Here is a 13,669-nt window from a genome sequence, read left to right on the forward strand (position 1 = left end):
TCCTTTCCGGTTCGTACATGCCGGTGATTTACGCACGTGTTCAGTCCCTCCCTGAACAGTACATTGTTCTCGGTAAGACATTCATTGTGCAGAGGGACTTTGTAGTATAACGGGTCCACAGCCCACGTCAAGAGGCCAGTTTTAAATAAATAATCGCCGTGCTGCAGCTACCACGTCCTCTTCATAAATAGAAGCGCGAGGCAGCTAAAGGGAGGAAAAAGAAAAGAAAGACGGAGGTTCTGGAGTGAGGAAGTAAGCAGGAAGCAGTGTGGAAAGAACCAGTGTGAGCAGGCAGGCAGCTGGACAGTGAGCCCAAGCAGGGGTGGGGCAGAAGGAATCAGTCGCTCAGCTGAGCGATCAAGGAGCTGGAGTGACCAGAAAAAGTACGACTGGCCACGTAAGGCAGAGAAGACAGCGGGGGTTACCAGTTAAAGAATGCACCAGGCTTGTTTTTAAAGAGACTGCTTCCAGCATTGTTTTAATCTCGTTGTATTTAATGAAGACTTTTTTCTATTGGATTTTAACCTCCACTTCACTTCTGTTTTTATGGGATCATTTATTTATTGAAGAATTCTGAAAGCACTGCACTTTAATTTGGACTTTTTTTTGACAGTTGTTTTGTTGATTTTAATAAAAGCACTTGGCACTTTCTGCACCATCCCCTTGCTCCATTGTAGTGCATCACTGTCGTGCTCATCGGCAACATTACAGACGGTGACGGGTTTAAGGGCTCCCGGAAGCGAGATGGGAGCATGCAGCGAACCCGCATTGTCACAGACTTGATAACTGTAATCTCCTCTCCACCCAGTTCCTCCTCACCTCCTTCATGACAGAACTCAACTCATGCAAGGTTAGTTTATGGTTAGTTTTTGTATTACGGATTTTTTAAATGTTCATTTTTCGGTTCGTAGCGTGAATTGTTGCAATGTTACTTTTCTTGTTTTATTAAATTATGGATTTTTCAAATGGTCATTTTTTTTCCCTGTGTTTAAAACTTATTAAAAAATGTATTTTTTTAATGCAATGTTACTTTTCTCTTTTCAAGATTTTCTCAGTGTTATTCAATGTTTTTACATTTAGTTCACTATTACGCTGTGCATTCTATGGTATAATTAACTATTTTTGTGCTTAAAAATCTTTAAAAAAATATATTTACATACAGTTCATATGGTCTGGAACGGATTAATTGTATTTACATGCAATCCTATGGGGGAAATTACTTTAGGTCACGACCAAATTGGGTTATGACCAGAGTTTTGGAACGAATTGCGGTCGTGACCCAAGGTTCCTCTGTACATCGTCTGGTGGATACCACACATCTTTGTCTCTGCAGCTACCCTCACACATGTGATATGATTGCACGGTGATCTTGCATTTCTCACAACTTTTTCCCTCTTATTTAGTGTAATACATTTAGAATATATAGGAATCATGAGCCCAAAATGTATTTGTGGATTTTTGAATTTGCGAGATGAAGAGTTGGCGGTTTCGTTTTGCGGACGTGCTCGCCTCCATTGTCTATCAGCGGGTAACCGAGTTTCTCTCTCCTCGGTGGTTTCGTTTTGCCGATGTGCTCGCCTCTCTTGTGTATTAGTGGCTAAGCGAGTTTTTCTCTGACTCGTTAACTTGGAGCCACTTTGCTGGCGCTTTGAGCTTAATGCTGTAGCCTCACACTTCCAGGCTGGTCGGACAGACACACACACTTCAACGCGTAGACGTGTATATATAAAATATATTCTGTTTTATCCACAAGGTGGCACCACGGAGCCTCAAAACACAGACACAGTAATGCCCAACACAATTCCCAGTTCAAATAAAGGATCTTATTTGTCATAAGCACCTTCTCTAGAACACCAGCAACAATACACCATTGCACAATTCTCAGTGCCTTATGACTCATTTAAGTAAGGCAGTGGGCTCTCTTTAAAATTCAAACGGAGAACTGCTTCTGGTCTCCTGACAGTCATCCAGAACACTTCCAGATTGTGTGGACACCCAGGCAGCACCCACTGGTTGTATCCAATGATCCTTTGGAGTGAGAACCAAAACATTAGTAACCTTTTGCTGCAGCCGTATCAAAAGTATGGATGAATCACGGTACGGTTTGGTAACCTCACTTGCCTGGATTGTAAACTTCTTTTATATACAGGGTGAGCCAAAAAAAGTACCACATTTCAAATGTTTATTCTACAAAAAGCTACAAGATAAAATAAATTTCATTGTGACACAAGAAAGGGTTTACAAAATAGATTATTTTCAATGTGTTTTAATAATGATGTCTTCACCATCATTAGCGATACGCTCTTCGAGACAATTTCTGAACGCTCGCATGACTCGTTCGGCCATTTCAAGGGGAATAGTGGTGATTTTCTGGTGAACAGCGTCCTTGAGGGCTTCAAGGTTTTGAGGTTGGTGTGTGTAGACCTTTGACTTGGGAAGAAACCGCACGGAGTGAGATCAGGTCAACGCAAAGGCCATCTGACATCACCATGCATGGCTTCCCTGCAAACAACTCCCACAAAACTTTAGGCCATATAAGCTGTTGCTCCATCCTGTTGAAACCAGGCATCCATTTCATCCAGTTGTGGCCCCAAAAAGTTCTCTAGCATTTCAATGTAACATTCTGAAGTGACAATGACAACTTCTGCAATGGCACACCAAGCTGTAACACGCTCACTGTTCCGGGGTCTCTGATGAAGTTCACAAGGGTTGATTTCAGGCCAATAGTGAATGTTTTGCTTTTTTCCACAACCATTTAAATGGAAATGTATCTTGTTGCTGCACATGACAATGGCATCTCAATGAACGGTTTGCAGAATGCTCGCAAGCAACTCTCTACGGCTCTCCCAGTGAGTTCCTATACTACCACCATTTTATATGGATGAAAATTAAGGTCCTCATCAAAGACGTGTTGGAAATGCCTAAGGCAGAAGTGCGCTGAACGTCTAGGAGACTGCAAAATCGATGCCCTTACATCTTGGATGTTTTCTGGCCTCCGTACAGTCCGAGGACGACCTGGAGATTTGCTGTTCAATGTTGTACCCATCTGTCTAAATTTAGCCACCCACTGAAAAATTGTTTTCCGATTTCGGACGTCGCCATTAGGAGGAAGGCTGGCGTGAGTTCAGAAGGCGTGTTGCATAGTCATGATGGATTTGTTGTTTTTGAAGAACACTTTGACAGTGAAAGCACGGTGTGCACCAGACCAAGGCATGTTGCCAACTGAAAACTACAAGGGATCGCCTATCAAAAGACCTCCACCCTGACCCACTTGGCTGCCGCTACCTAACGCAATGACCTTCAGAAATGTGGTACTTCTTTTTGGCTCACCTTGTATATATATCTATACTAATAAAAGGCAAAGCCCTCACTCACTCACTCACTCACTCACTCATCACTAATTCTCCAACTTCCTGTGTAGGTGGAAGGCTGAAATTTGGCAGGCTCATTCCTTACAGCTTACTTACAAAAGTTAGGCAGATTTCATTTTGAAATTCTACGCGTAACGGTCATAACTGGAACCTAATTTCGTCCATATACAGTATACGGCCATAACCTGCAGCTCGGTCGCCGTGTGAGGCGGATTTGCAACATCGCATCATCACGTCTCCCACGTAATCGAGTGCCTGCCTATATAAGGTAAATGTTCGCGGGTGAAGGACTGTGCTTAGCATATTCATAAGTACAGCTACTGCGGAAACCCACCCTCAGCGAAAGTGCGAGTGAAACTTTTAAGTGCCGGGTCTGAGCTAAAATTAAATAAAGCCATGGACATCGCAAGATCGCACAAGATATTCGCAAGATACAAGTTTAATCCGATGGTTGTGCTGCTTCCAGACATGTATTTTCGTGTTAAAGCATTTAACCAATCACATTTCAGCCATCATTTGTTGCCAGGCAGAGAGGCCTTCACAATCCATTCTGTAGGCCCTCTAACACAGAATAAATGTCAATTAAACTGTTGCTTCAACCAATCAGATTTTGAGTTGGTGTCAGTAGGGCCCTCTAGCAGGCGTACGGCAACGTCACCGTATTCAGACCCATTGATTGGATAGAAACCGATATGAGGAACTCTACGAGGCCACTGAACGTACCGCAGGCGCTCCGAGCGCAAGATCCTCGCACGCACTACTGCCAACTCCATGGCAGGATTCTGGACAATATTATTTGCCAGACACAGGCCAGATTTCAAGACCATGAAAAACTGATGTTTGTCATGCTCCTTGACCCCCAGAAGTTTCGGGAATACAAGAAAAATTCCCCTCATGCAGCCTTCTCCAGTTTAACACAAGAGCCACAGATCGCTTTTTGATCTGTCTCGGCTAAAAAACAGAACTGACTGTAATGTATGCCATGGATGATTTTGCAGGAAAATCTCCCACTGATCTCCTTGACTTCCTTCATCAGAAAAATCTGAATGAGAGTATGGGGCAGCTGTTCACATTGGTATATTTGGCGGTGACCATTCCCGTGTACACTGCTTCTGTCGAGCGGACATTTTCAGCCCTAAAGCGAATTAAAACTTAAGCCAGAAATACGACAGAGCAGGTTCGACTTTCAGCATTAGTTTCGATGGCGATAGAATGGGACTTTTTATTGGAACTGAAGCGCATGGATAATCTGTACGACAGAGTAATTGAACTGTTTTTGAGGAAACAGAGGAGGATGGATTTTGTTTACAAATAATAAGAATTTTTGGTGAGTAAAATGTTGCCAATTTCCTAAATAATATTGCAAGTTTATGAGTTATTATTGATGTTTTTTTATGTGTGTCGCGGCTGTAGCTGCAGCAGAAAGGAACTTGTTCACCCCCGGTTTGACTATTCAATAAAGGCATTTATTGTGGCTACAGGAGTTATCTCTCTGCGATGCAGCGGCTCTTTATACTGTATTTCTGCATATTAAGATGGTTTTTATAACCATAAATTAGTTTTTGAGGGGCGAGGTTGATTCAGACGGAGCACTACTGAAGGCCTAGGTGTGAAATGCACGGTCCGCCACTGGACCAGATGATACATAAATTTGATGATTATTACAACCTGAAAATAAACAAAACTGTAGAGAGGTTCAGATTATACTTCTCCCAGTGCGTCTCTCTAAATCCTCCGTGCGGAAACATTATCATAAGGCTCGATCTTATTGTTACACCTTCTATGTGCACCGAACCATCCTTATTACGGAGTCTTCCTTGCTTTACCACCTTAGAGTTAATGTGTGGTGAGTGTAGTGGAGCAATAATGTCTGCCATCGCATCATCCACATAGATGCTGCACATTGGTGGTGGTTGAAGTGGCCCCTTATTCACTGTGTAAAGCATGTGACGTAGTGAGAAAAGAGCTATATACAGTAATCCCTCCTCGATCGCGGGGGTTGCGTTCCAGAACCCCCCGCGATAGACAAAAATCCGCGAAGTAGAAACCATATGTTTGTGTAGTTATTTTTATATATTTTAAGCCCTTATAAACTCTCCCACACTGTTAACATTATTAGAGCCCTCTAGACATGAAATAACACCCTTTAGTCAAAAGTTTAAACTGTCCTCTATGACAAGACAGAGATGACAGTTTTTTCTCACAATTAAAAGAATGCAAACATATCTTCTCTTCAGGAGCAGAGAATTTCAGAGGGAGAGAGAGAGAGAGTGCTCGCAAAGAAAAGCAAACAATCAAAAAATCAATACTTGTGCTTTTAAGTTTGCGCGCATTTTAGAGGAGCGCTAGTATCTTCTAAGCAAACAGCCTCTGTGCAAACAGCCCCTCTGCTCACATCTCCTCCGTCAGGGTCAGAGAGAGAGAGCGAGATTAAAGCAACAAGCAAAAAATCAATACGTGTGCTTTTGTGCTTTTAAATATGCCGAGCACCGCAATAAAGCGGCATTTTTTTAGAGAAGCGTCAGTATCTTTTAAGCAAACAGCACCTCTGCTCACAGCCCCTCCGTCAGGCGCAGAGAATGTCAGAGAGGGTGAGAGAGAGGCAGAGACAAGCAAACAATCAAGCTCCGCGCGGGATGCATATCTTATAGCATTGAGTTTTAGTTAATATGTAATACATGCTCTGATTGGGTATCTTCTAAGCCATCCGCCAATAGCGTCCCTTGTATGAAATCAACTGGGCAAACAAACTGAGGAAGCGTGTAGCATAAATTAAAAGACCCACTGTCTGCAGAAATCCGCGAAACAGCGAAAAATCTGTGATATATATTTAGATGTGCTTACATTTAAAATCCGCGATAGAGTGAAACCGCGAAAGTCAAAGCGCGATATAGCGAGGGATTACTGTACAAGTAAAGAATTATTGTTATTATTATTTTTACCTTGGGGTCTTGTTCACGAGTGATGCAAAAAAGGATGATGAGATCAGTAGAAGGATAGGGAAGGCGAGCGCAGTTATGCAGTCACAATACCAATCCATAGTGGTGAAGAAGGAGTTGAATCAGAAGGTGAAATTCTCAATTTACCAGTCGATCTACGTCCCTATCCTCACTTATGGTCATTAGCTTTGGGTAACGACTGAAAGAATGAGATCACGGGTAAATGTGCTTTCTCCGCAGGGTATCTGGGCTTTAACTTATAGACAGTGTGAGAAGCACAGACATCCAGGAGTGGCTCAGAGTAGAGCTGCTGACCCACCACTTTGAGAGGAGCCAATTGAGGTGGTCTAGGGCATCTGTTACGTAGGCCTAGCGGAAAGCCTTCCTGTCGAGGTTTTACAGGCATGACCAGTTGCTGGGGCTCACTGGGATGATTACATCTCTCAGATGGCCCTGGAATGTCTCAGGATCCCACAGGTATGAGTTGGCAATTGTGGTTGGGAAAAGGGGTGTTTTTGGTCTCATAGTTAAGACTGTTGCCCCCGTGACCCTGTCTTGGATAAACAGTGGAAAACATTACAGAGTTGTTAGTTATTCTAGTTAAACAAATAATGAATACAATTAAGAGACAAGCTGTATAACTTTGATGGCCCTCCAACTACAAGGCTGCAGATTTGGGGGGGGTTCTTGACATCAGTGAAGTTATGCTGCCCTATAGTTTTGAATTACTTTGGGGTGGTGATTGCCATACAAGGCACTATGTAAAGAATGATCAGCATTTTCTAATTATTAAAACAATATGTTGAGTGGGTGGAATGTAGTGGAGTGTAATGTAGAATAATCCAAGTCATACTACTTGCTATGTGTTGTAAGCACTGTGCTGTAGGGATTTAGAAAGCATGTAAACATTTACAGTACATTTATCACATTAATGTAATGTCTGGCCATTGAAACATGATTTCACAGAACAACAAAAAGTCATCGTTAATCGTACAGAAACATTTACTGTATATAATACAATTTTAAACCTGTACATTTTTCGAAACTCTTGCACATTTCGTGTCCCCTTATCTCCAGCACTCAGTTACAGCAGCAATGTTAAGCATACTGTACACTGAAATACATGTAGCTCAGTAGTAACAATAGATTCAAGTTAAATGTTTACATTTGTATGTTAGCTATTTGCAACTGTTACATAAAAATCCCTACAGATACATCGAAAAAGAATGATCACGGTTTTGTCCTTTACTCAAACAACAGCTTACAGATGTAACGATAATTTGAGAGCAGAGAAAAAATAAATTAATAACTTTTAAAGGAAAAGTAGACGTTACACATAACGACCCTCTCAAATATAGCAGGTGACATTGGCCATCAAAGCAGCACAATGACTTTGATTCCTTTTCCCTGGTGTCAGATAACGACGTGATCGCCCAGATACAGATATGCTATACATTTAATAGGAATGAGCGTTTAGTCTAAAGGGTTTGTCACCAAGAGCACAACACAAATAAATAAACACCTTTTCATTTTATTCACATGAGACCCTATTAATGTACAAATACCAAAATTAAGCACAGAAATGCATTTTTCGAAGCTCACAGTGTACGATATCCTTTTTTCACTTGGACTCAGTGGATCATTTTTTATTCACATAAACATGCGCCCTCATGGACGCTGCCCAGACAGCTGCTCAGACTACTTTGTATTTCTAGTTGTCTTCGTTGTTTCCTCCCCATCCCAAAGATGTGCAGCAATATGTCAACTGCTAAACCAATATTGGCCAAATATGAGTGTGAATGTGTGGGTGTGAGTGTGAGTGGACAGGCGTCCCGCATGGTTTGTTCTTGCATCGCACCTCCTGATGCTGGCATAGAGATATGGGCAAATAGAATGTACAAGCTGCTCTGCTTTAATGTAAATTTCTTTATAGCCTTTGTATATAGTTTTATATATCATTTTCTACTTTAAAAAATTGTAGCAACTGATCAGTAATATTCACCTAGATTAGGGGCTCGAAACCTGGTGTATGAGATGGGGTGCAACAAAGAGGAAGGTTCCAAAATTGAGTGAGGTGCATTGTCCGACTTTATCGAGGTCCAATTGGTTTCTGGCAGTACGCCGTCATTTGTATGTCATTTAGTAGTTAGTGCTCCTTTTCTTTAATATGAAAAGGATCAAGCATTACGTACACAATTGTCACCTAGAATTAGGTGCAGATGTGCCTGTTTGCCCAGCTTCCTTGCTCTGGGTGGAGCATTTGTAAAAGTGAATGATGGAGTGCCACGTCAAGAGATCTGGAGGTGCATGAGAAAGAAAGGAGGACCAGAGAAGTATTTGAGGATGGTCAAGCAGTGAGCATGGAGAAGCAGTTTTAAGGTAAGAAGCAAGATACCAATTACAGGAGGTCTGTACCAGGGTCCTTGTACATCTTTGATCTGGTTATGGAGGTGCTGACTCGTGGGATGAAGGACCAACCTCACTGGTGCAGACTTTTTGCTGATGACATTGTGTTGTGTAGCACCAGAAAAGAGGAATTAAAGAGGAAGTTAGATAAAGGATTGAAGATAAATAGGAAGAAGACAGGATATATGAGGCCTAATGATGATCAGGATTCAGAGGTCAGCCTGCAGGGAAAGCTACTGAAAAAACTGGAAATGTTTAATACTAGAATCCCTGAAGCCTACGAAAAAACTTGTAATCCTAGCCCACCTTAAATGCCTTTGCACCTCTCAGTCAGCGTCTTTTGTGTTGTAAATGTGTAGATCAGCACAAGCAGCAAGCAGCCTGCTATCCAAACCCTCCACCAGAGCTCATCTTGGGAAAAAAGTTCTCCCAGATTAAGTCTTCTTTATTTGTGTGTTTTGGTCCTTGAGTTGCATGGAATAAATAATATATGGGTATTTGGAATACATGCATTTCATGTGTGCTCCCTGTCTACAACGATCTGGGTAAGTGTAGGATGACAGGAAATGTGAGAAAAGCAAGAAATGTTGAACACATACCAAAAACAGCAACTTTTTTTTACACTAATAATGACTTGAAGTGTATAATGTGTGAAGACTTTAGTCCAAGATATCAAATAAACACGTGCACTTTTAGTCAAGAATATAACCAAAATAAAAAAAAACATTCACATTTCCTCCTACACTTACCCAGATCTTTGTAGACATGGAACACACATTAATTGCATGCATTCCAAATAACGATATACTGTATTATTTACCCTCTACAACTCTAGGAACCTCACATGCAGATAAGGATCCTTGGCTTGAGCTGGGAGAACTTTTTGCCTGCGAATTGAACTATGTCAAGGCGGGATCGACACTTTTACAACACAAATGACGCTGACAGAGAGGTGCAAAGGGATTTAAGGTGGGCCGGGATTACAAATTTTTTTGTAGGCTTCAGGAATTCTAGTGTTACCCTGCCAGGACACCTCTATACTAGAAGAACCAGGGGAGATAACATAGTTGGAGCATTACCTCCCGCAGAGCAATAGATGGCAGCCTCCCTGGGCTTCAGCAGTGCCTCAGACTCCCACAGGGCTCCAGGGGAGTTGGAGTTTGGTGCTGCCCTGTTAGATCCCGTGGGCACTGCCAGGGGATGCTGCAGGTACTGTTGAGCCCTGTGTGGCAGCACTTCTGCCACACCTGGAAGTGCTACAGGAAGAAGGTCGTCGAGCACCCGGAGCACTTCTGGGTGCCCTATAAAAGGATCCAGCTGCCACTACTCCGGGAGCCAGAGGGAGATGGAAGACAAAGCTTGCAAGGAGAAGTGGAGGTGGACAGAGAGGAAGAGAAAGAGAAGAAAAGAGAATGGAGAGAAGAGTGTTTTGTGTTGTTTAACTGTGCTGTACAGGTGGGAAATGAAGGAAGGCGTTTCCCATGAGGGAAAAGAAAAAAAAATAAAAACGTGTGCCGAACTTGTGTTCTACGTTGTTTATGTGTCGGGTTTGGGTGGCAGGAGTGCCCTCTGCAGGGCACAGCTGTTATATCAGCTAAAGGGGGCTACTTTGATTAAACAAAAAATTTGTACAAAAGTTTGTACGCTGAATGATTCCTTGACTTATTTTTGTTTTTTTATTTGCCATTGTTTATTTGTTCTCGTTCTTGGTTTGATTAAGACATTAAACTGCATACATTTCCGTAAAATCTGGAAACACTGAGGTGTTTTAAAACTTTTCACTGGTACTGTTAAATGTAGAGGTGTGTGTTAGGCATCCCACCCAGTACTGATTCCTGGCATGTGCTCAATACTGCCAGGATAGGCACAGGGTCCCCAAACCCCATAAAAGCAAAAAGTAGATTAGGAATATAGATATTTGATTTGTGATTGTCCAACTGTGATCACATGTTTTTTTTACTCTATTTGGCTCCTGGTGACTTGGAATCAGTAGGATGGATTCATTTGCACCTGCACAATGTGAATTGCTTATTATCACCTTGATGTTTCTGAACCACCAATTGGGTGATCCATTCTGTATTCATCTTCGTACTGAAACATGAATGTCCAGACTCGGAAAACAGGAACAATGTTAATCTATACAAAGATAATCCTCTCTATACTGCACCTCTTATCAGATGAATCTGCTTTTTATGGATTTATGCCCTATTATTTAAATAATGAAAGTGTACATTAACAAATTAATCTGTTTTTTTTTTTGTTTTCCGCAGAGCTCCTATTATTTATTGCATTATGTAAAGTCCTTGGAAACTGCTTCTATAAAATTTGGGGCTGACATCAATATTGTGAAGGTGCAGATGATCGAGAAAAGGGAAAAAGCCACGAGACACAATCTGTCGACCACAGCTGCCGCAAACTTCCATTCGCTGCAGATCGCTTCTCCTTCATCCTGATCTCTGAATCGTCTGGCAATGTACTGAACTTCTTCCAGGATTTTAGCGATTTCGGGAATACTCTCCGAGAGTGTTCGAGTGTGAATGGTTTCGTGGTCCTCTGTAGGTGAGCTCGTGGTCCGGCCACACATCACACCGGAATCACTACTGGGAGGTGGGCAGCAAGGATTTTCCATGGTGTGGTACCCAAAGTAGATATTCATGTTTCCATTGCTCGACTGCTGTCCATGAATGGCATTCATTTCAATGCTACTGGCACTGGAGTGGTGGGGATGCTGGTTATATTTGTAGGCAAAGTGCTTTCTGTCTTCTCCCGGCTTTTTCATCCTCAGAAACCAAGCACACCAATTCAAGAGGATCACCCTCACCTGTCAAGAGAGAGCAAAGAAGATGAAACATCTTTTAATGCCAAATTATTTTAAAGATTTAACATTACGACAAATACATGCTGACTTTTAACCGCTGTATAGGTTAGGCAATCCTGGGGCCTCATTTGCAAAGCTTGTGTACGTGCAAAGAGAGGTTAGAAAATGTGCGTACGGAAGTTCCCATGTGAATGTTGGGATTAATCAAAGAAAACTTTGCGTGAAAGCTGGCGTATATTTATGCCAACTTGTGCAACGTATTGGAGAATCTGGGAAATGAAGACCCTGCCTTGATCAAGCAGGGAAATGCAGCTAAACCAGTTAAATGATGATTTGCACAAAAAATCATTCAAATCACGAGCTGTTATTATAATGTGCATTGACGTGACAGATATATTAAAGCTCAAAAGAGACAAATATGATGTTCAGACTGCATTTTAGTTCCCTTTTAAGAGGGCCAATGCTGCATGTTTGCACTTTTATGGTTATTGGTCAGTTCATATCGGCTACCTGTTGACACTATTCAGGGTACTGGCCAACACATCAGGACGATCTCAGCCAAGCTTCACTCCATCATGCCCCACTGTGCTGGAGGCCCTTAACCAACTGACAGGATGCTACATTGATTTTTGTATGGTTACGGTGTAAATACTGTGGCACACCCCAGCCGGAACACCCAGAGAGTGGAAAGGAGCAATATCTTCCCTGGAACACAAGAGGGCAGCCGCCCTGGTGGGCGTTAGGGCCACAGGAATATAGCTTGGAAGCTCAACCCTGTGGAGGCCCGTTGTCACCGCCAGGGTGCTCCTGGACAGTCCTGGAGCCATGGACTGCCGCATTTCCACCACACCAGAAAGTGCTGCGAGAAGAGACTCTGGGCGCACCAGGAGTGCTTCCGGGTGCCCATGCAGCACTTCCTCCACACCAGGAAGTATTGCAGTAAAATCAGCAGGGTGCACCTGGAGCACATCCGGGTACAATATAAAAGAGGCCGCCTCACTCCATTCAGGGAGTCGGAGTCGGGAGGCAGAGGACAGAGCTTGAGGGAGAGGAGTGAAGGCGGCTAAAGAAAAGATACAAAGAGGGAAAAGGACTGACTTTATTGTTGCAGCTGATTGGTGATTGGCCACGGTGCTGTAAACGGCAGATGAAGTGTGTTTTGGGACTTCTGTGTGTCCTGTGTCTGTCTGTAGCTGGGCTGAACTTCCACAATACATAAAACATGTTTCTGTCAACATAAAAAAGCAATTTGGAGCAGCATCCTGCTCTCCTAATGTAATCGGATCACTTCACAGAACTCATATTGCAATAACGGCAAGAATGAAGCTGCTTTTCTGTAACTATGAGCAGTGACATTCCATTAATGTGCAAGTCACAAATGATGCCATGATGGGACTAAAACATTTCATGTAACCGTCGCCTGGATCCACTCATTGAGACAGAAGTAGCTTTGGCAGATATGACCGTGCTGTACATGGTGTCGGGCTTATTAGTAAGGTAAACACTTTGTTTTTCATATGCTCTATATTACTACTGTATTCAATGCATCAGCAATCATTTCATTACATGTGCCAGGTGATGGTGGCAACCTGCTCAGACGTTGGCATCTTAAGCCTTTCCTGGGCCACCAAGAGTTCAGTGGAGAGGCCCTCTGAGTCGTGGAAGGCAGCCAGATGGTCTTGAATGCAGGGGGCGGGGTCTCGACGTGTCAGGTGGGAGGTGGCTCTAGCAGCCAATGAAAGTCTGCAGCATTGTGATTGCATACGTAAGAGCTGAAGTAGCATTCACGAATGCACATTTACAAAATGATAGTGATTTATAAAGGTACATTGCGTAGACAAAAGTTTGATATGTGTCACTGTGATCTGTGAAGATTATTATAAACAAGATTATTTTATTAAAAATGGGGAATTGAGGTAATAAATAAATACAGCTGAAACCACACAGATCAGCTAACAGGGAGAAATTGACAAGGAGTAGGAAATGACTCAGGAAGGCTAGTGCTGATGTGCCCAGTATGGTGATGATCAATATATGACAAGGGGCTCTTTAGAGGTTTCCACTCTTAAACTGCCATGCAAGCAACCAGACTAAGAGATGGAAAGCAACAAGTGAGATCAGGCTGTTAAAGGGGA

At 42.6% G+C, this 13,669-nt stretch overlaps 1 protein-coding gene across 1 annotated transcript in view; it reads right to left on the minus strand.

The window, feature by feature from the left end:
- Nucleotides 1–10,151: 10,151 nt before the first annotated feature.
- Nucleotides 10,152–13,669, minus strand: part of chrna8 (cholinergic receptor, nicotinic, alpha 8) — a 451,499-nt gene continuing 447,981 nt past the window's right edge. Inside the window, exon 10 of the mRNA XM_039758229.1 lies at nucleotides 10,152–11,537. Within this exon, the coding sequence (XP_039614163.1) occupies nucleotides 11,007–11,537 (531 nt within the window). The 3' untranslated portion in view covers nucleotides 10,152–11,006. The remainder of the gene's footprint in view (nucleotides 11,538–13,669) is intronic.

The sequence above is a fragment of the Polypterus senegalus genome, chromosome 7, assembly GCF_016835505.1.
Source record: "Polypterus senegalus isolate Bchr_013 chromosome 7, ASM1683550v1, whole genome shotgun sequence".
Taxonomy (NCBI): Eukaryota; Metazoa; Chordata; class Cladistia; order Polypteriformes; family Polypteridae; genus Polypterus; species Polypterus senegalus.